Genomic DNA, 23,042 nt, shown 5'->3' on the forward strand with positions numbered 1-23,042 from the left:
ATCCAGAGAACTTCTTTCTCTGAGAGGATCAATAAATTGCAAATGTTTAAAGAAAAAAAAGTTCCTGCTTCTTTGCCTACTACAAATATTATTTCTTCTCCTGTTTTTGCTTGTTTTTGCAGACAGTGAGCAATTCTTCAGGGATTGTTCAGCATCATTTAAGCTGAATATGAATTGGTAATTGTAGGAGAAAAAAAGCCCCTGAATGAAACATTTAGTAAACAGCATTATATTTATGACCACTATTTAAGTGTGTAGCAGTATGTATTGTTGAAATGTCTTCATTAAAAAAAAAAGTGCTATATTAACACCATATGTAAGGGTCCTTCAGGAAAATCTTGGTCATCTAAATGCTCTGAGTCGTTGGATCATGCCTTTCTATGTAAATCTGTTCTGATATGCGTGTCCTCCTGATCCACTCTCTTCCTCTTCACTTGTTTACTTGAGCTCATCCTCGCCGGAAACGACTTCCTCATCAGCGACGACACTAAAGTCTGAAGAGCTCTCAGGGATGTTTTCTTTCAACCACTTTCATCGTCCGTCAGTCATGCAGTCGCCTGTCAGTTTTTAACACGAGCTAACTTGGAGGCTCCGAAATCCAAAAATAACAATGGATGCAGTAAATCTTTCATAATGTATACCGAAACACAACTGATGTCTGTACTGATGTGAATAATTCTTTCTTACAGTTCTGAAAAAAAATAGTGCTACTTCTTCTAATGACACCACAAACATCTTGAAACCTTTAATTATTTATCAGTACATTATGAAAGCATCAATTAGTGATGTTGTTGTTGTTTGAAGAAGAAAAAACATAAATTTGTAGTTACAATTTTGCTGGTCGTCAAGTTCTGTCCTGTTGACAGTTATTCTGTTTTCTTAACTGGATGACGAAGCAATGATGGATGACCTCAATCAAATACGATCTTGATGATTAAATCAGGCCAGATTTTCGATGAATGATAATCTGATTGGAGAAAAATCATCCGTGGTTATGAATTTGCATGCAGGTGATTGTACGTTGATATCGCCGCACTCCAAATGACTTTACATCTGTCCACAGTGTCGCCTGCTTTTCACTCACAGACAGATGGTCCCAATAACACTAACCTGGAAAACTGAGTAGATGATGAAAATGAGTGGATGCAGGTGTTTGGTTTTTTTCAAAAACTGTCTCATAAATATAAGGGGGCAGTAACGGTCAATGTGAAGTTTGGGAACACCATAAACTAATATAACCTCCCCAACATCCCAGTAAGAGGTTTAGTAGTAAGATTAAACAGCCTGATCATCTTGGTGTAATTGTTTGTTGGCCATGACAGCCTTGCACAGATGAAGGGAGGATGATAAAAATAGCCTTTATCCCTATTTGTTATTGGTGCTGCTGTTACCGCCATGCCTTGTCCTTCTTAAACTCAGTTATGCCAGTCACACGATATTTAAAATCAGATCATCATTTCTATTAGATTTGTGTAAAGGAGCCATTTTTTTTTTTTCCCAGAGATGCAATGTGGTCCCTCCCTTTGGTCAAACTGGAGAGATGTAAAGGTCAGAAGTCAGGATGCAAGGGGGCGGGGGGGGGAAATAAAAGGAATAAAAGGATGCTCGCAGCTCCATCTCGGCTTTACGTTTTACTTATTTAGAGAGAACTGTGGGAATAAGGGAAACTCAGTTTCAAGAAAGTCTGACTTGCATGAGTGGTTCTGACATGGCAGCTGCCATCTGTCCATCTCATCCGGACTGCTCTGTTGAGTAAACTTGTGACATCCCAGTATTGCTCAGTAGTCGCTCGGCGTATCCTGTAGCCACCCTCCGTCTTGTCCAATGTCACCACAGATCAAACCTCTGCATGCACCAGACCCGTGCCGACACCACAGCGCTCGTAGCTCACGGGATTACTCCCATCAGTCACAACCTAAAGGAGCTAACAGGACAGGTGACCCCACTACCCTGAAATACAGTCCTTCTAAGTTGTTGTCCTGAGTGCTGAGTCTCATCTGGAAAAGCCGGTGGTTGATTTAGTGCAGGCGAGTATAACATTACATCACATCATCACTGACTTAGTCTCCATCCTCCATCTTACAGTTCTTTGTGTTCTCAGCAGGGGGTGGTCAAACAACATGAAACATGCTGTAAAGCACATCAGCCTTCTGCTCCTATTTGGGAGATGGTTGCAGTATTCCGAGTGATTTTTCAACAAGATATATTTGGCAAATTATATCAATATCTTTGAGGATTCCCCCCTTGATTCGCAAGTTAAACATTTGTATTCCTGCAAAAAAGACACAGATAATGCATGACAAACTCTTCATATGGGCGTAAATGATGAAACACAGTTAATGTTACTGATTGTATGGTATAGTGGCTGCACTTTAATATTCTGCCAGACAGAAAACTTGCAGTAATGCAAAAAAAGCATTCCACTTTCAATTTGGGGATTTGAAAAGAATCAAAATCATCACAGCTGAAGCAGAGATACTCTGACTTTTGGGTAAGGCTCCCAAAACACTGCCTCCTTCATGTTTCTCAGTTCAGTGTGATAGTGTCTTTGGTCGAAGCTCTCCCTGCCTGGTTGACATTTACATTTTTTGAACTCCACACTGCCAGATTTGTAACAGATGAAACATTCTGGTGTCCAACGGAAATCCGACTGGTCTCGTTTAAACAAATGCTTATTGTTAACTGGTTTTAAATTTGGAAAAAAACAAACAAACATGTTCCTATGCTAAAATCTGAAGCTGAGACCTAAATGAGCACAGCTGTGGATAACACCAGGCAAACCACTCTCTCCATACTAAATAATGTACAGCCAAGCATTACTAACACATCAAAACTACACCAGGAGAGAGAGAGAGAGAGAGAGAGAGAGAGAGAGAGAGAGAGAGAGAGAAGAGATAAGAGTGAAAATGATGATGAAACTCAAGTGTAAGACATTTTACACACATTTCATGACCTCCAATTAGTGTGAAGAGCCTTTTTTTGTCATGTTAAACATGTTAACGCATCTTGTTGGCACAGAGTGGCCTTCACAGAATTACATCATTGGAATTTCATTGTGTTTCTTTTGTCCTAAAAGATTCATAAATCCCAAAGCTTCATCATCAGTATGCAGGCTGTGGCAATCAATACAATGCATCAATATTTAAAATCAGGGGCACTTGTGCTCGCATTGTATATCCTGATAAATACCATAGCAACTTCATTAAATCCAAATTCTCGTCTTGTTCCATTCCGATTCTCGTTCTGGCAATAAATATTTCGGTGGACACCTCTGCAGTGTCTGGCTCTTGGAGTAAAGGTCAAATAAAGTGCAACGTATAAGAAGCAATACACAACACAAGTGTGTACAAAGTATATAATCAAGTGTATTTTCATCTTTATCCACGTTCTGTACACATATTAAGATCCATTTCACATGAACACTATACAATAGCAATGAGTGAGGAATGGTATATTTTCTGAGCGCTGAGCAGCTCACGTTGAATGGCACTTTCATAAAAAATAACAGGAAATCACAGAGCATGAATAAATAACTCAACGAGAAAATGGCTTTATATTATCAGATCCATTGAGTAACAGATTCAGTACATATAAAATGCACAATGCAACAAAACATTTGTTTGTTCCGTCCTTGTGTTTTCTCTGCATAATCTGAACTGTAAATAATCCGAAAACAAACAATAGCTGCGGCTATCTGAGAAGTGTGCTTTTTGTCCCGGACTGAATTAAAAGGCAATCTAAAATGTAACGTGTTAAGAGGAGTGGTAACAAGATACATCGAAATATCAGAGAAATATCAATACAATTCACAAATCTTCAATTATTCATCTCATAGAATAGTCTTTTCATAACTGATAGAAAAAACAATACATGATTGGCTGCTTTACAAGGAATATCTATGTCTGAAAGATATGTTTACATTATCTGTGTGCTTTTGAAATCATCCCAAGACAGTTTAGAGGAAAGAAAAGATCGTGAGTAAGACCGCCCCTGGTGAGGCGCGTTGGTTCCCTCCTTCCACGGCGCGATCCGAAACACTTCCTCCAATGTGTTTCTGTGTTTCTGAGAATTCATTCCTGTAAAGTTCGGGCTTCGATAGTTTTGATGTTGTCATGAAAGCTGTTGGTCGGGGTTTCGGGGGAAAGCATCTTCGATGTTCACTCCTCTTTTCTATCTCCCCTGCTTCTTACACAATGCTTTCTCAATCTGCTAACCTCTATATGTACATACAAGCTGTGTTTACAGAAAAATACCCTCACTGGTGGAGACTCACAATTATCCCTACTTGGAATGGGATGGCACACTGACTGTGGTATCGCACATAGATATTGTTTCTGATCCATCGTACAATAAGGTTCACTGACCGGAAGATGCTGAGTGCTTTAATTATCCCTTTTGAAATTCTGTCCTTCTCTCCAAGAGATTCAGATATCTTGCTTCATTTACAATACTTGATCAGCAACATAAAACCGTCTCTTGTGGACAGAGGCAGAGTGATCAGGGAGTTTTAAACCACATGACATAACATGGAGGCTGCAGAGATGATGTCTTATCCAAATAAAAGCTTCCTTTTCCGAGTGCAGTCAGAACGGCTGGGGTGCTCTCTGCTCATCCACCATAAAAATTCAATAACTGGCCTGTTCTGCCTCATATATCATAATGGGGACACTGAGACTTGAGATAGAGTATTACAAAGAAGTACAAAGAAACCGCATGTTCTCAGCACTTTCTTCACTGTACCATATCCATGCTATATACAAAGCCAGAGTGGATATGCTTCTTCCTAGCTTGATAAAAACATAAAAAAAAAAAAAAATACACTAACAAAGAATTGGTGAAAGCAGACTGAGTGCACACATTGTGACACAGAGGATGAGTTGGATATTGTGCCATCGATAAGAATTCTTTACTAATAGGAGCTGGGCGACCTTGACTTTTGAGAAAAATGCAAGCTTTTTTTGGTGGCCTGTGAAATTTATTTTTTTTTCTCGATAGTCAACTTGACGATATAGGGGCGCAAAATGAAAGCATCCTCTCTCATCCTCTTGTCTCAGTCCACACGTGCCTACTCTTCCTTCGTTCTCAGACGTAGTATTCTTTGTCTTTGTTCTTTTTGCCCTTTGTGATGGCCTTGGCCACAGAGGCTGTTGCTGTGTTTTTGTCCTTGACCACTGCTCCGTTGCCCTCCACAGTGGGATTGTTGGCAAAATTGTGGCCCTGGTCTGTCTGGTAGGAGCCCTCATCTCGGTTCCGGTACTTGTACATGGCATAGAGGAGGATAAGAATGCAGAGAGCAGCAGCAGCCACGATACCAACCACCATCCCCGTGGTGCTGCTGGACTCCCTGATCACCTCCACGGCACCGGGCTGGTTCTTTTCATCAGAGGCTGTGGGGTTGGCTGTGGGCACATGGGGAAAATTGGGGGGGTAAGTTAGTCCCGGTGTGTTGCGGGAGGATGGGGGAGCAGGGGGCAGGAGCACCCGGTCGCGGGTGTTCATTTTGCCCGCAGGAATGTGGAGCTGGTCAGGGTTGGTCGTGGGAACAAAAGGAGGTAGGGGGCGGGGTTTCTGGACTCCACCCTCACCGGCGGCGGCGGGAGGTGGAGGAAGGACCGTCCTGTCAGTGACCAAGGGGGAGTTATTATTGTAAAAGTCCTCGTCATCGGATTCCGTCATCTCCCCGGAGCCGAAGGCCGAGACCTCCACAGGGTCACCACAGTCCTCCTGGTCCGGGGGGCAGGAAGGGTGAGGAGGGAGTATCAGGGACTCTTTGGTGGTTTCAAGTGGGGACAGAAGGGTGGGAGGAGGAGGGATGACGGGGTAACGGGTGGCGATGGAGGGGGGCTCAAGGGAATCCACTGTTATAATAGGCAACACTAATTCACCTCCTAGAAAGGAAACAGAAAAGGTAGGGGATCCTAAATTAGAACAGCATTAAAAGTGAAATTCTGGCTGAACAGTTGTGCTCATTAAGGTGGAGGCACAACCTGCTCATTATGCAGATTATCACTGAGGAATTCAACTATTATTAGCTGGCTTATCGTTGATTTTATTTATAGTGACTGCACACATTATGCAGATTCCTATAAGACAGGGTTATTTACATCAACATTTGGCACATGTTAAGAAAAACACATTATCACATCGCGCGACTGTCGCGAGGGTGTGACGCTTCCAACTGCATTATGTGTGGATGCTACTATACTATATGTAAGATAATGAAGATATGATGCAATGCAGCAGAGACATTAGAGAGCTCACATGCAGACACAAAGAAAAGACACGACCCATGAAAGGCGGCAGCAGAATGAAGAACAAATCAACACAAAAGAACATTTGCTTTAAATTGCCATGCAGCTGTGTAAACATCTGTAGGCAGAGGTTAGAGAGTGACAAGAGAGCAGACAGGTTATTATATGAAGGAAAGACAGAATATTGTAGTTGGCTGAATATTATCATGAATATGAATTTCTTTCAACACCGTTGGGGTTTTGATTCCTCAGTATTTTCCCCTACAGAGGAAGATAATTTGTGATTTATTCTCCTATGTACACACACTGGCTGTATATCCATATTTACTTTGATGTGACTCCAGCCAGAACATCTTGTGGCTTTGCAATAATATTTTGATGTGCAGGGCTGCACAGGCATTTATGGCCACTAGGTTCCCTTTCATCATTATTTGAGTCACACATTGCGGGGCCAGCTAGCAACAAACAATTCTGATAAGGTCATATAAATAATTGAAGCGCAGATAATAAGGGCAGGCTCATTCTTAAGTTCCACTGCTTGTTTCTGTCACAAACCCCTATCTACTGTCATCCACTCTTAATGACTGCAGTACGTCCCACAAAGATTTTCTTCGATCCAATTTAGCAAGTTACAGACGTGTGCGGGACGAATCAACGCTACTTCGGTCTGTAACGACGAGCCAAATGAGGACAGCCCGCTTGACGGCCGCCCAGAGTAAATGAGTGTAAGAGAGCGGCAGACAAATGAAAACAGGACGAACGTTTCAGAACTGTGATGGCTTTTTCTGAAAAAGACCCGTGCATTTTCTCCGCCATGCCGTGAAGTAGCTAGAAGTCAGCTGATGGCTCCTCGCTTTGTCTTTTGAACACAGCTGACCCACCTGTTCCCGGCTCGCACTCTTCCAGGTCTTCGTCGTCACTCGGGCACTCGGCCGAAGCCACTAAAATGTCATCAGAGTTTTGTGGCTGAAAGAAGACAGAAGAAAAGTGTTGTTTTCATCAAATACGCAGTCAGCACATTTCCATTAGTTAGATAATGTCACTTTTTTTTCCCACTGTGCTTTTTGGTTGACAGTCCTATTTGGAGGAAAAATGAAAGTATATACGCCAATACAGCATATCTGTATTAATAACACCGCAAGTTCAATACGAGCCCTTCGGCGTCTGCGGTTTGTTGTTTGCCCCCTGGCTGACTTCATGTAGAATGTGTGCCGGTAAATGGAAATCATCATTACTGGAGGTTTCCAAAAGCATTTTTAATGTTTCTAATTAATTCCATGCAGTTTACTTTTGGAATTTTAAATAGAAAATCTGCAAAAACATCAACATGTTTCAGCTTAAATTAGGTATTCAGTTAGATTTGGTAATGCATAGTGGGCTCCAAGCACAAAGGGGAATAAATAAGCTCACTAATGGGTTACCTGGATAAATTGAAAATGGAGGAAAGGCAATTTTAAGGAAACCGGACGAAAGAAATGTAATAAAAATTGCTCTCCGTAGGTTTTTCCGCAGAGGGAGGGGATGTTTTCTTCGAAGCCTCACCACAAGTGTGACCCTTGAAATCCTCCAATTCGATATGTTTTCATCTTTGGGACTCAATCCAACTAATTTGAAATAGTGGTCGGTGTTCAGCATGTTCATCATGCTGTGATGGATTTAATGATTTCGCTCTGTTATAATTGTTTGAGTCTACAGTGATCGCTGTTACTTCCCAACGTATTGAGTCAGTCTGTTATGCATATTTTTGCTGCATATTGAATGAAGTAATTATGTGGCGCATTTTTATTTCTTCCATTTCATTTTCAGTGTTTAATACTGACTTCTGTCCTGATTAGCAGTAAGAAGGAAAAAAAAAGTACTTTTCTTTCAAAGAGTGTTTGTGTTCAGAGTGTCGGTCTCTGGGAATCGTTATTCAAGTTTGGGTAATCACAAAATCAGAAAAGAGTTTTTTTTTTTTGTGGGGTGGAATTTCCTAGAAAAAATTCAGTTTTAATGAAGAAACTGTGGCTGATTTTTTTTTTTTCCTTCAAAGTTACAATCCATGTCCCTTTTAAGTGTGCAATGATGCCCTGCCTGATTATCCTTGGCTCCTTACATGATTGCACCAATTTATTTGCAGAGGCTGACACAGGGTGCCGCAATACATGTTAAACTTCAAAGTGCATATTAATGTCAGATGGGATTGGAAAAAAAAAAAAAAAAAAAAGAAAAAAGGAGGAAAAATGTGAGACTGAATTATACCGAAGAATTGAAATCCCACTGAGTTAGGTTCATCAGCATATAGTACTTTGCAACCATAACATTATTTGTGACCATCTTAAAGGAAAGCCCCAGATGTGGGGTTTATTGGATTAATTACACTGTAATTTGGAAAACAACGATCATTTTGAAGGTTGTTATGACTGCTCTCAATTTTACTTGTGGTCAACATGACAGTAAATGCATTAAAAAAGACTTTAAAAGCAACATATCATCACTCATCTTCAACAGTTGCGAGCAAACTAGCGGGCAGTTCCTCCCCGACACGCCTTTAAACTTTCTGACCTTTGAGATGCTCTCCCTCAAGCTGGGCGAGCGCTGTCTGCGGGTGGTGGTCGTGGCCATGGTGGTGGTGGTCTCCATGATGGTGGTGGACATGTCGGACACGGCCAGCGGCGTGGCGGAGGTGATGTCGGTGGTCAGAACGGACAGGGAGTCTCCCACCAGGCGCAGGCTGCCCTCCACCTGAATGCTGGGATCATTTTCTGCAGCTAGTTTGAGCACCTGGAGCCCATTGTAGTAGAGCCCTGAAATCTGACCCTGGAACGGCCGACCTTTGTCTTGACCACCAATTTTAATGGCCGCCTGGCTGTTAAAGATGGTCAGCTGTCTCCCTGAAGTCAGATGGAGACACACAGAAAGAAAAGATGGGAGAAGGGAGGGAACGGAAGAGCGGACATTGAAAGAGAAGTTTGCACACATGTACATTAATTGAACCAGGTGGGTTTTGGTGATTATAGACACTATTACTTTGTTTGAAGTGGTGAATTAAATGTTAACGTTGAAGGGGAGGATCGGTTATCAGCATGTTTATGATTTTGACTTTAGACATGCAGCATGAATCTTAAAATCTATTTAGAGATCTATTTATGTCATTTTAAGAAAGACATTTTGACGTGAGTAACTTAGCCAACTCTGGAATAGATGGTGTGAGGATGTTGCATCTTATCACTTATTTTTAAAAGAGAAAATATTAAAATGGAAATCTCACTCTACTTCACACTGTGTGAAGCTAAATGACAATAAAATCGGAGACCCCCCCTCCTCCCACTGACTTCATTAACCAGCAGGCCATTAAGACACGCTTTGGTTTTGGTTCCCCCTAAGTCCAATTGTTTCACCTCCTGAAAAGGGGCAGCGATATCCAACAGCACCATTGTCAGCGGCTTCACTGATAAGCAGTGCTACATCAGAGGAGGAGGACTGCAGTAATGGGCTCATCTCAGGAGAATACTTATTAGCAAAGTTAATGGCTGCAAACAGTGATGCACTTTAACAACCTGTCAGTGCTGTTTTGCTGCCGCAAAGAACTTCTGCTTGGAAGTGTGATGTGGCTGTTGTACTAGGGTTGTAAGGCAATACAAGGTTACAGGGAACAAGAAAAGGGAAGACAGGTTCACTGATGGGATCACATTCAAGAGTTATGGTTTAAAAAAATGTTCAGTTATTGGGGACGAATCCCGCTCAGTTTATGTCACATGTTAGGTTCATCATGTTACACATCAATTTATCGCTTTTTTTATGTGGAGTAATTACACACAGCAGCTAGTTACACACAATGGTTAAAAAGGGATGATGGAGGGTTAGACAAGGATTATGTTCTTTTAGTTAATTAGGTTTAAAACGTTCGTTAAGGTGCAGCTCTTCCACAAGGTGCAAGGATGACAAAAACTTACAGCAAGTATGCTCTACCCCGTTATTTACACACTTTTCTCCCGCTTGAAAAATACATTGTGGCCATCAAAATTCAGAGCCGGTAAGAAGTTCCAATTAAAATGGTAATTTCAATCTGGGTAACTTGATCCTTGTCACCCTTGTCTTCTGGCACTGCACCTCTCAGGGGGAAAGGTTATTTAGTAGTTATTTCAAGGGTTAATTAATTAATTAATTAATTATTTTTTTACCTTTATCGAGTAGCCACTCGTCAACTACCCGACCGAGTCTGTATGGGATTCTTTGCCTAGCAATAGCCAGTCGTTCATTATCATAGTGTCCTTCAAAGAATTTGGAGAGACAGATTAAAGGTTAAAGTCTGCAAGCTGAAAGATCACATGGTTAGAAACAGTTAGAAAGGCTAACAGGTTTAACAAGTTATCACTTTAACCCAGCTGCGAGTTAAAAGAAACTTGTGCGTGACTTCGCGTTATCGAATTATTAAGAGTAAATGCTAATTAGAAGAATGTTTAGGCTATTTATAATGTTCTACTCTAGTTAGTGTTATTTAGCTATTTTTAAGCAAAGCATAATCTTCAGTAAACATCAAGTACAGCAGAAAATCTTTTTATGCGTTTTTTTTTAAAAAAAAGGTTAATTCAGGTACATGACAAAAACGTGAAAAGTCAATTATTCAACCATGAAAACAGGTGTATAATCAATCTATCAGCAACATCTGCATCAGAGTCATCAAAGAGAGCTGAATTCTCAACCGAGTTCTGTTCTGTAATAATGACGTGCATAATATGTCATTAGGCAAAAACATGTTTTCTGCTATAAGTTTACACAACATATAAGACATATTCAGTAGTTCAGCAGTGAACAAACATTTAAATCTGACATTAAAATGGAAATCAAAGCGAGCAGGACAGACGGGGCAAGATTTCAGCTCTCCACTGAACACATGCAAAGTCAAAAGTGGTAACAAAGGATCAAACTACAACAAGAAACAAGTGTTCACAACAGGATAAATTGTTCCTGATTCATTCATTCATTCATTCATATCTTGCAACAAGGAGTTCAGTCAATCAATCATCAACCTCAAGATTTCTAAAACGCCCTGACTTCACAAACTGCAAATTCTTGTTGACATTTTTTAAAAACAATGACATATGCTATGTGCTGGCCTCAATGTGCTCACATGTTTAGGCATATTTAATTAAGAAAAAAATGAATAAATGTATAGAATTGGATAAACGAGTACTTATTTTCATAGCATCCATGTCGTCACGGAATAATAATGAGCAAAGAAACAAGATTAGGATTAGCACGCAACATGAAGAAGGTGGCAGAGTACATGACAGTTTAAGTGCAGCTTATGTAGACTGTGGTTTTCACTTGAAGATTTAACACAGTAAGTGTTAAAATAAGCGATGCCGAACATGCAATGAGCCTTTGAAGAGCTGCAGGTGGCATCACTGCCTGTTTTGCATTGCACACATTTTAGACACCATTGTACATTAGATTTTATTCGCTGCTGTTTCACACCAAATTAAAGGCAAAGATGCTCAGTACTGTTTTTTTTTTTTTTTTTTTTTTACTGGTGTCACCTATGCGCTACACCCTCCCCATCACACCACAAGTGTCCTCTCTGATTACCGCGATTCGCCATTCAGAGGCTTTTAAAATCAGTCATTACTGAGCGGAAGCTGGCAGAGAAGAGAAATACATGTGGCCGTTATACATTTGGATGTACATATAAGACAGAAGTGTGTGCTTTGAGCACCTGCTGGAGGCAACACAGGACCTCATGTCTTCCTGCTGCAGCAGCTGGTGCACCTGTTCTGAATGAGGTTACCTGGTTGATTGGTTCAGGAGAGGTTAAAGCACAGCCGGGCACGGTCGCATTATGTATGCTCTTCGCTCCCTTTGCTTCGCTTCCGCAGGTCCCCGTTTAAAGTCAGCGTGTGTGCACAGATTATTAAGTTTTAAACTTTTTTTTTTTTTTCCCTCCTTGAGTGTTATTGTTTTGTTTGTGTTAGTGCCCACGCAGGTCTTGTCAACATTTAACATCGAACTCTATTAATCTAGCAGAAATTTCCTCCACGCTGCAAGCCAAATTTAATTTAGGGAAAATAATTACAACGGTGGTGACTTAGAGACGAAATATATCATGAAATGCAAAGCACAGTTTTGTAGCGGTTTTCTGTTTGCCTTAGCTGTGAGAAAACCCTGGTGTGAATATCGACTTGACTTCCTGATACATTTCAGTTTTTTACCCCAATGCTTAAATGATCTCAATCATAAGACGTTAGGTTAACTAATGGCTTTAAATTGATCATAAGCATGGGCGTGTGTCTGGCATAGCCTTGTGTTGGCTTGTCGAACGTTCCTGTGCTGCACCCTGCCTTTTGCCTAAGGGTAGTGGGAAATGGCTTCAGCTTCCCAGAAACTCTGACATACAGCCAGTGCGGAAGGTGAATAAATAAATGGCTCTGCAGCTATGCATTAATTTTAGAAATAACCTTACTCCTTTACAGTTCATGCAGTAAAATATGGAAAAATCATATAAAAAAATTAAATATACCAGAAGTTAGAGGTTTTTTTTCCAGCACTTCAAGGCATTAAACAGAATAAACACACAGAAAATCACTTCGACATTCACGTCTCTTTGCGTCGCAATTTTGAAAACAGCCCTATCCTCACACCCCAGCCAATACATTATTGAGCAGCACCTTTTACTAATACAAAGCTTCACTTACAAAAATAAATATGAACAAGATATATTTGCATGAGGGTAATGTTTTATAGTGGTGAGATTCACTTGACTGTTCTGTAGGTGTAAATATCAACAAGAATTTGCTTGCAAAATAACAACAGCAGCATTCACCCCGAATAGGCCCAAAAAGGCCAAGAGTTTGGGAATGAACTGCAGATAAACACAACAGTGGAATAACTCATAACTGAGCATCATCAGGATAGCTTCAGCGTTACTAGATTTTTTTTGGAAAGGTTTGCCAGAAGGGCCATTTGTACATCTTCTCATCTCAAATCTCATCTTCACCAAACTGGAAAGAAATTCAACAGCAGCTGACGTACATTTTTCAAAAATCCAGCTTTGGGCAAAAAACATTCATTTCGTATCATTATACTCTAATACAATATCACACAGTTAGTACTACGGGTGTGGTAGCTTCATAGAAAGCTTGTAGGCTGATGGAAAAATTAGACAGAACATTTCTTTTTTTTCTTTTTTTCTTTTTTTTAATTTGGCCAGAGTTTATTTCCCAGCTGCTCAGGCACACATGCAACCCTCTCTCACTAATCCACACAGCCCATGCTATCTGTCTCAGTATCAGATAACCGCACCGTTACTCTTCATCAGCCTTACCTGGTGGGTAACGCTCAATAACAGGATGGTTGTCCACCTGGAGAGTGGCATTACCACCGCTGCGTGTGAAGCGTACAACATGGTACTTGCCATCATTTACTATGACAGCAGGCTCGTCAATAGTGATATCATCTGTCCCCACATTGAAGATGACGCCAATCTTTCCTTGGTCCTGCGGGAAGGAACACAAAGGATGCATGTGACGCGCATTACGCCAATGATCAGCGTTGCCGGTGAGGTGGATTTCTGCCCTGTGTTTTGGCGAGGTAACGGACCAGGGTGAAGTCTGCCTCACGTTTAGCTTCATAGATTATATTTCATGCATCCGTCACAGTTGAGAATACAAGTGTTTCCTGGACTTGTCAAGCCAGGCGTCTTGTTTATGCAGAAAAGCAGATCTCTCGTGACGTGAACAGTATGTTGGGTTCTTTCTTTAGGGTTCAGCGCCATTCGCCCCTCAACAGCCAGCTCAGGTTTCCTGACGGGGATCGCTCTTGACAGAATCCTGCTGTTTCTCTTTTGGTTGACCAACTTCTCTCTCCGTCAGCCTCACCCTACTCCTGCCAACCTTCCTCAAAGGTCAACGCTGCTTCTCAAGCTTGCCTTTGGGTGGCACTAATAAGAAACATTGGAAACAAACTGTGCGGAGTCTGTATGCCTGTCTGGCCTTTGTACATTCACTGCCTTGCAGTCATTTTAAATGCAACGCAAGGTCAAAGAGCTAATGTGGTTATAAAAGACATGTGAGGAACGGCACACAAACCTGCAAGGAGCACTGGACCTCAACTGCTGGGTCGCAATAACCTTTTAACTATGATGATATTACATATATTTTAAAGTCAGGAACTGCAGGAAAAGAGGACATCTTGTTTTTTGCTTGAAGCGACGGTGTGGCAGTAAAAATGAGACAAGAAAATTACACTGTCATACTCATTAACAGCAAGTCCACCGTCTATCGTAGAGAGAATAAATGTCCCACGTGTGCAATAACATAGTGTGCATCCAGGCAATGTGTGTAATCCCACCCCCGTAAAATTTGTCTCTTAGCCGTGCAATATGAAGGACAAAGAGTCTGCGGGTTCTTCTTCAAACAAACTCCACTCCTTCACTGTATCACAGCTTCGCCCAGAGAGGTGAGAGGATGTAAACAGTGAAATTGGCCGGTGTAGCATCTTATTGAAATAAAAACCTAGCAAACCGCGGGTTCTCCATGGCGCATGATGTGCACAATGTTTACTGGCCTTACAGCCATTATGTAAATATCTTCAACACCGGGCTACGCATTTCAAGTGGAGGCTCCCACTTTGCTGTCAGAACCCAGCTTCACAGCTTATTTTCTGACATGCGCCGTTTGATTTAACCATTTCTCTCTCTCTCTCTGACTTCTAGGATTGCATTTCAAATTCAAAAGCTAAAAATTCAAACAGAAATATTTCCCTTTTTTGCCTTCATGATGGCAGCTATTGTGTGATGCTAAACCTGCCTCTGTGCTTTGCTCTCACCCACTAATCATATGTAAAATCATTCTGGAAACCTTTTGAATCTGAAATAATTATTCATGCTGACAGGGTCGGTGTTAAGTACAGAAGTGTTACATCTTGAGAGACCTTGGGCATCCCATTAATACTATAATTTTAAGCTTGAGAAATAGACTTTCAAATCATTTTAAATAAAGCAACTTTATCATCCAAAAAAAAAAAAAAAAAAACCCTTTTTTTAATTGAAGGTCAGCAGCAGGCCTCTGAATCTCCGGATTGTCATCTTTCTGTATTCTGTAATCACGTGAAAGCTGTCATGAACTCAGGAAGCGGCGACTGATTTATGATGCATGAACCAAAGATGCATAATCAAATTCACACAAGGAAGAAGGAAGATGAAACCCCTTCATGACAAATGCCTACCCACTCACAGTTACTCACTGGAACTTGTCGTTTAATTGAAGTCAGTGTTACTGTGGCTTGGTGAGAGCGAGCCTGGAGTCAGACCTCACCGTGAGGGAAATCTCCAAAGAAAATCTGAGATTAATTATGGACAATGTTGCTGAAATCATTCCAACAAGACTGAGCTGTGTTCAAAACCCCATGATGTATTAAGTCTGATCACGAATTTGTCAATAGTCATTATAATTACACTTATCTGAATGTCCGAATGTTAATGAGAGAAAGCGAAGGATTGATTGAGTCAAGAGAAACCGTGACGGAGAGATGAGAACGGCCACCACCGCTATTCAGTCATCACTTCACATTAAGCACTTATTTTTTAAAAAAAAAAAACTTTTGCAAAAAGCTATGAGGACTTTTTGGCTTCTGCTTCCCACCAGTGACAACAGAAATGGACAACTCCCTTCTCATCTGGTCCATATCTGTTATTTATCTTAGTTAGAACGTGCTCACCATTAGTGTGAGTGGCTACGTGAAACCACTCTGTAATTCCATCGCCTGTAATTCAGTGGAATTGCAGTCATCTTAAATTGGCCTAAATTCGATGGCTTCAACATGCATGATGAGTCAAGATCTCGCAGAGATCTGCTTAACACAGCATAAATTTTCACAATTGAGAAAAATCCTTGCCCCGCTGAGCATTTTCGCTGGATATGCCCTCACTGTTTCGTAGCGGAGAAAACTACTTTTTAACATTTTTCTTGGCATTACTACCTTCTCCTGCAGCACTTGGCAATTTGTACAACTGTCAAGCCTATTTGCTCATCATACAACACATTTATTTGTGCACGCATATAATTTCAAACAACATAATAATGTTTTATGCAAAATTGAATATTTGTTTACATATATTTTGTACATGCACTGCTACTCAGTTGTCTGTGGTTTAATTACTCATCCGGAAAAGCAAACCAATGAGCAGTCATTAGGCAGCTACTGGGCAGAATGACCTCAGGTCAAATTGAACTCATGTCTTCTGGACAACAATTAAAATCTCCCGGGCCACAGCGGTCTGCCCGAGGCTCCAAATGGCTTCAACAAAAGAGCTGCTTCCATTTTGCTTACTCAGTCTTAGAGCCTGATAGCAAAACAGCCTGAAAGCACCTTCTGACAGCTGTCAAAGCAGCCCTGCTGCCCCGGAGTTTTAGTAAACAAAGGCTCGGTCTCTCCAGTTCACTTTGTCCCTTTGTCTTTAGCTGCAAGAGGCGACTTCGAGCTCGTGTGTGTGGATATGAAGCATATATCTGCAGGAAAAGCTGTGAAGTCTCCCACCTAGCTGTTTCTACATCAGCCCTGACGGACGATTCAGGTGGGATTTCATCTCATCAACTCAGCTGCGGCCTACTTTGACTCAATTTGAAGGAGAAGGATTGATTAATATAACGATGTATTATTATGAGGATTTATGTTTGATTAGATGGAAAGGGAAACTTTCAAGGAATGTGGCGGCGATAATTCATTTGTGAGGAGACATTACCACCACTGGGCACATTAATAAACTATGCACAGAGTGGACAGATCATGATTCTTTTAAAGACACCGGGATATCTGTCCGTCTCAGTTTGTCACCAGCCAACTGCTTCCCTCCGTGCGGTCGTACCAGGTTCTTGCCGGAGAAATATCCTACAAAGGCCGGTAGTGAAGAGAATCCAGAGAGGCTTTAGTCTCTTTATTCCCACGAGAATGATAAAATGTCTGTACCAGTGTAGTGATGGATGCTTAGAGCCAACATGAAATGTGATGTGGTGAATAAAATAGTGGTTAGGTGCGAATTCAGCTTCTACTCCTTTCTTTCATGTTTAAGTGATGAAAATAAAAGATCATTGTGAATCAGTAAAAAACTTTTAATTCCAAAACGTTCCCTTTATGATGATCTGTTTATTCATAATGAATGAAATCATCTTGGTGTGACTATAACATCTACTTTTATACATAAATATACTATATAAAATTTAACAACCCCTGAATTCTCTAAGGTGAGTCGTATTTATGGGGCATTTCGTAACCCAAAAGTGGAGTCTGGGCAAAGGTAGTGCGCACCTTCATAGAGAAAACACAGAATGGCAGTCATACACAGTCAGATCTAATTCATGTCAAATGCGTGTTTTTGGACTGTGAGAGGAAAGCAGAGGACCCAGAAAAAAACCCATACATTCCCAAGGAGGACATGTGCAAGAGCCAAGCCTAAAAGGCAGGTTTTGCCTTTTGAAACGTGCCCTGAGGAGATATAAACATCCACGAGTCCTGAGGAAAGCATTTCCATCCACACATGGAAAAAGGACAGATATTAATTAATAATAGACATTCCTATTCAGAATGTATTTTTTTTGAGAGCCCACTCACTTGAGTCAATGCCTGATTGACGCATTATCAAAATGCATAAAAAAAAAAAAAAAATCATCTTTTGGTATCTCAAAGGCCTATCTACATCTCATCTTGTGACTGACTGATTCCATCTTCCTTTCTCCGGTGGTTTCGAGCCATGTGGTGCAGGAGCACTTCCTTATCACGTGTAATTGCCTTCACTTTGCATAATGAATGAATTCTGCTTTTTTTTGTTTTTAATCTTTTAGTCACTCATTAAAAACATGACCATTTGAAACTAGCATTAGCCCATCTAATGTGCCCTCTAGTGAGTACAGTGATGGTTTGCTTCCCTTTTCACAGATAATCAGTCTTTGAAGCCGGTGTACCCACGATGCACAGAGCTGCTGTTAAAATTAACCATGCAAACATTTTGATGCAGAAATCTTCAGCAGTTCTGAATATTTCCACTGCATTCTCACAGTTTTGAGAAGTTAATCGTATTCCAAGGCACTGTCTGTAATCATTTGTTGCTTTTACTGCTGTCAGCTCTCCCTGAGGGCCACTGTTATTCTGTCCAGTCCTCTCTGTCTTCACCTAGTTTTCACAGTCCGATAAAGTACGGAACTGAAAATAAACAGTCATAAATTACGAGCAATGACAACTTAAATGGCTCCACGAAACAAGAAAGGTGTGATATCATGAAGCACAGTTGAGAAACTAAAAAAGACAACCTCACCACCCTGTGAACTCTTTTGGATTCCCCTCCGCTGAGCAGTAATAGGATGTCAAACTAAGCAATCTGTCTGGATGCACGGCTTGGCAGATGCTGAAAAAAAAATCTTTTTAGCTGGTTTTACATGCAGGCGGCAGTCTCGCTTACGAGCAACAGTCCAAGGCAGGCAAGGTCAGTTTCACACTTTTAAAAACGGGAGATACAATTTAAATAAGACGGCCTGAAAAAAAAAAAAAAAAAAAAAATTCAGGGGAGGATTTTCAGACTAAGCAGGTTTAGTAAGTGAGAGACACATCACACAGAACATAAATATTACACAATGTTAAGACTATAAGAAACTATAACATGACAGCCTGATAAAATGATTAATCCCTTATGTAACTTAATCAGTTAAGACGCGCACGGCATCACACTGATGTCACTTATGAGTCAATAATACCTCCCGTCTCGCACCCTCCACTCAGTAATTATAGCAACTCTGAACCTCTGGTGAGAATGTGGAGCAGATCGCCACCAGCCTTTCCTTTCCTGTGATCTTACGTGGTACCTTTGAAAAGGAGATCAATCTGATGATTCAGATGTATTATGGATTTGAAATCAACGCCTTCAACATCCTCGCTGCTTTTTCTGTTTCAGATCTGCGTTTTTCAGTAACCATATCTGGGTGGGCACAACAAAGCGTTTGCTCATAAGGGTGTAGCTGTGATTCGGATTTTTTTTTTTTTGTCTTTTGTTTTGACAACAGATGTGATTTTAATTATTACACCCCTCGCAGACGTTTGACAGATCTCCCCTCTGGTTTCCATCGTGGCACACCTGGCCTGTGGCTACATACTAAAAAGGCTGATTTCCCTCCAGAAAAGACGCTGTTTCTGGCAGCTGCCGAGGAGTCACTTGGTTTCCACCAACAGAAATGCGTGCGTTATAATCAGAAAACATCTCTCAATCTACTGATGTGTGCCCTGTTCGGTACATGTGGCCGTAATTCATTTGTTCCTGTTTTATCTCAATATTTGGACTCAGATGGTACTAATCAGTGAATCACACAAGCTGTGATGCTTTTGAGCCAAGCTACAATAATGGCATAGTCTGGTTAATACTCAGTTGTAAAAATAGACCATCAGAGGTTCAGTTAAATTCATCTTATATAGACTGCAGCGTTACTTTTCTATCAGGAAGCTTTTTGGTCCAAATACGAGATTGTTTTTGTGCAAAGGCATCGTTATGCAAGAGGAAAAATGACGCCTTCTCCTTATTGAATAAAAAGCATAAAGATGTATAATGTTTGTTGTGTTTCAAGGCTTTGCTGATATATGGCTCGGAAACATGTCTTTTCCACGTTTCGCACATGACGATGATCCATTAATGAGACCTTACTAATCCAACGAATTAAGGTTAAAACTCATCCATATGTTTTCTTAATCTTGCGGTTGCAGACTCATTTGCGCAGCTCCATTTAGTTGGCCACTTCATCCTGATCTGATTATTATGAGATCAAGCAGGTAGTGAGTCATTACAGTCGCAAATATGATGCTTCGTTTTAGCTGCACTCATAGAGCATTACATTAAATAACATATTATAAGTGGCCACCAATGTTATTAAGGTTAATTTGCAAGCTATCAAACAGACTGTAATGTCTGTTTTGAAATACTGAGAGCATCATTTTTGAGCAAACAGATACAGTTGGCACAAATCCACTGGCTCACAGAAGAAACTGAAATATATAGAATGAATAAATATCTCAAAATCTTTTGGCATAATCGACTTTACATGCATTCTTCATACATTTCTGCATTTTCTCACGCAGGATATAAGAATCAGAATAGGATTGTACACAAATATTCACAGCATTGCCGGAGGTCATATGAAAGACTGCTTCATTTTTAATCCCGTTTTTTTTCTTTCTTTTCTTTTTTTTTTTTGTAATCGATTGCAGCAGTGTGATAACCCACAGATTTTCCATTTTGCCGCGTGACATTCAACGCTTAGGGCTCCACAGCACTCCCATGCTTACTATGTGCAGCTGAAGGTAGTCTCCGAGCCCGTGGGTGCTCTCCACCCGCACCAGGATGGCGTCCTTCTGCTGCGTGCTGAAGCCCACGGCTAGCCGGTCGGCGCGGGTGCTCGGCCGCTCGTTGGCGGCCCAGGTGAACGTGATGAGAGCTCCTCCCTTCCCGAAGATGTACGTCGTCCCGGCTGAAACACAGAGATCAGATTTCTGCTTCACCATTCTCAGACCGGCACTGCGTTTAAGCGTACTGACACTCATTGCATTGCAAAAATGTCATGTCCAGCGTCTCTGTGAGCCAACAGTCTCCGCTAGTGTTGAAAAAGGAACGTTTTGCATATCTTCAGGGAACAGAAGACGAGCAATTTATTAGTCCCTGGGGGAAATTCTTGAACCGATGGACGTGGCTGCCACATGTAAGGCGCTCTCTCCATCCACTGGGAGCAGTCTGAGGTTCAGCGTTTTCCTCACGGGCATGTCGACACTTGGACCGTGGAGACTGGGAATCGAACCTGTGACCTTCTATTCAAAAGACATCCACTCTACCAACCAATCTTTTCCCATCCAATACAAATAATATATGATTATGCTCTTTCTTTTGTTGTCTTTAAACCAATAAATATTTTAAAAATTCAAACGTATTTCAAATGGGTTCGACGTTTCAGGAAACTGACAAAGATAAAGTATCTTAATGTTTTTTTTTGTTTTTTTTATCAGGTAGCATGCCTGGTATAAAGAGAAGATTTTGCTTCCTCCTCTTACCAACAGTCTCCTGTACGTAGCCACTCTGCACACACTTCTTCTTCAGTAACATTGTACAGCAGGTAGTGAAAAGCTCATTCAAAGCAGGAAGAAGATATTTCTCAAAGATGGCTGCTTTCCTCCAAAAAAAAAAGAGCCTAATTTACAAAATAAGATAAAGCTTTACAGTCACAGATGTATGTATATAAATAGCAACAGTTGAGTGCCGCAGTAATTATCTTTTATATCTTTTATATTCGGTATCACACAGAATTTCGGCTGCACGGTGAAAAGGCTGAGCCTCAGTCAAGCTCAACGGAAATTCAAAAACAGAGGATGGAGATTTTTTTTTTTCCCTGCGTTGGTTTCATAGAGCGCAGAAAGATGGAGCATAATCCAGGAGATGGGACGAACAGATTAAATCTACAGATTTGCATTTGTGAGGTATTCAGCGGGGTTTTACACGACACACTGTAAACCGCAGCGGTGTGTTTTTTTTTTTTCCCTCCACAGATCAATGAGCCTATAATGCATGCTTCCTCAAGAGCTGCATGTCCTCCAGAGTCATTGAAAAATGTATTGCTTACAGTCTCCCTCATTCGCCCGGTCTGCTCGCCCAATGTAATGAATCCCATCATCAAATGCTGCCTGCAATCATTGCAGGCTTTGACCAGCTAATTTTGAGTATGCACTTGAGCGTGCACTGAATTGTCAACATGTTCTGACCCTTGTACCTCCGCTGTTTCTAACAGACGTCGATGCCGCTCCAGGCACGACTCTTCTGTGCATTTATTTTATTTTTCGACCAATCCTCATTTGATATGCGATGCTTAAGAATTGGATTTACTGTCTCATTTTCTTCCATATGGAACACGAATCAGTAAGCAATTAATTTTTAATAACTGCCATTGATCTAACCCTGATTAAAATGTATCCATCTGCTCATACAGTATGTAGCAGGTGCATGGCAAAGCAACAGAGTCCGCTTCAGCATTCCACCGCACATCAAGTTATTTCTCTGCTCTCCGAATCCTTCCTGTCTCCTTGGGATGAATGAGGCACATTGATGTTAATTTGCCATTTATAAGTATTGCTTGAATTGCAAAAATACCTGAGAAAATCCACGAGTGTTCGAGCTTAAATCCGTTCGCTGCTCAACTTGTAAATCAGACCCTTCTGTGTGATATGAGATGATACATTTCTAACCTCTTACACGCCACACAACACACACTTTGCATTTGTTTCTCACATTCACATAAGGACGGAGCGGTAACATGCCATATAATCCATGTAATTTTAAATTGTGTTAAGTCTAGAGTTAGGATTTCAGGTGTTTTCCTGCAGACGGGCAGAGACAGAGAGCGATGGAGCAGTGCGGTCCGCAGGTAAAATCACAAGGCCATGACAGATGTGCAGTCATCCTGATACGTGGCTCAACAGAGACAATAATTACCTTTGAGAGTGCGCCGCAAATTCATGTTATTATGGGTTTGCTCTCACACCCGAAACCTAAGTGTTGTTTTTATTGAACAGATTTTTTCCAATAGCCAAATTGCCGCAGATTTGAGCATCAAGACACTGTCTAGAAAATCTCCTCCACTTAATGTAATGAAAACAGTTATAGGTTTGCAATTTCAACATCAGGCTTTCTTACCATTAAACACCTAATCCATAGACTCAAAGACATCTTGTGCAGCCTGGGGTTTAATTAAAATGACAGGTTTTTGAACCGCACTTGTTTCCAACAAAAAAAAAACA

The 23,042-nt window shown here is 41.0% G+C and overlaps 1 protein-coding gene across 13 annotated transcripts in view; it reads right to left on the reverse strand.

Moving 5' to 3' along the window:
• Positions 1 to 3,345: 3,345 nt before the first annotated feature.
• The window catches only part of nrxn2a (neurexin 2a), a 117,448-nt gene continuing 97,751 nt past the window's right edge, over positions 3,346 to 23,042 (reverse strand). For 9 of the 13 annotated variants that reach the window (XM_030100565.1, XM_030100563.1, XM_030100567.1 and 6 more), the window contains 6 exons: positions 20,550 to 20,731; positions 13,555 to 13,726; positions 10,415 to 10,504; positions 8,796 to 9,124; positions 7,133 to 7,217; positions 3,346 to 5,888 (listed from right to left, as the gene is read on the reverse strand). In XM_030100565.1, the coding sequence (XP_029956425.1) occupies positions 5,083 to 5,888; positions 7,133 to 7,217; positions 8,796 to 9,124; positions 10,415 to 10,504; positions 13,555 to 13,726; positions 20,550 to 20,731 (1,664 nt within the window). In that variant the 3' untranslated portion in view covers positions 3,346 to 5,082. The remainder of the gene's footprint in view (positions 5,889 to 7,132; positions 7,218 to 8,795; positions 9,125 to 10,414; positions 10,505 to 13,554; positions 13,727 to 20,549; positions 20,732 to 23,042) is intronic. The other 4 variants (XM_030100574.1, XM_030100571.1, XM_030100572.1 and 1 more) reach the window with 1 other exon arrangement.

Source organism: Salarias fasciatus, chromosome 10 (genome assembly GCF_902148845.1).
Source record: "Salarias fasciatus chromosome 10, fSalaFa1.1, whole genome shotgun sequence".
Lineage (NCBI taxonomy): Eukaryota > Metazoa > Chordata > Actinopteri > Blenniiformes > Blenniidae > Salarias > Salarias fasciatus.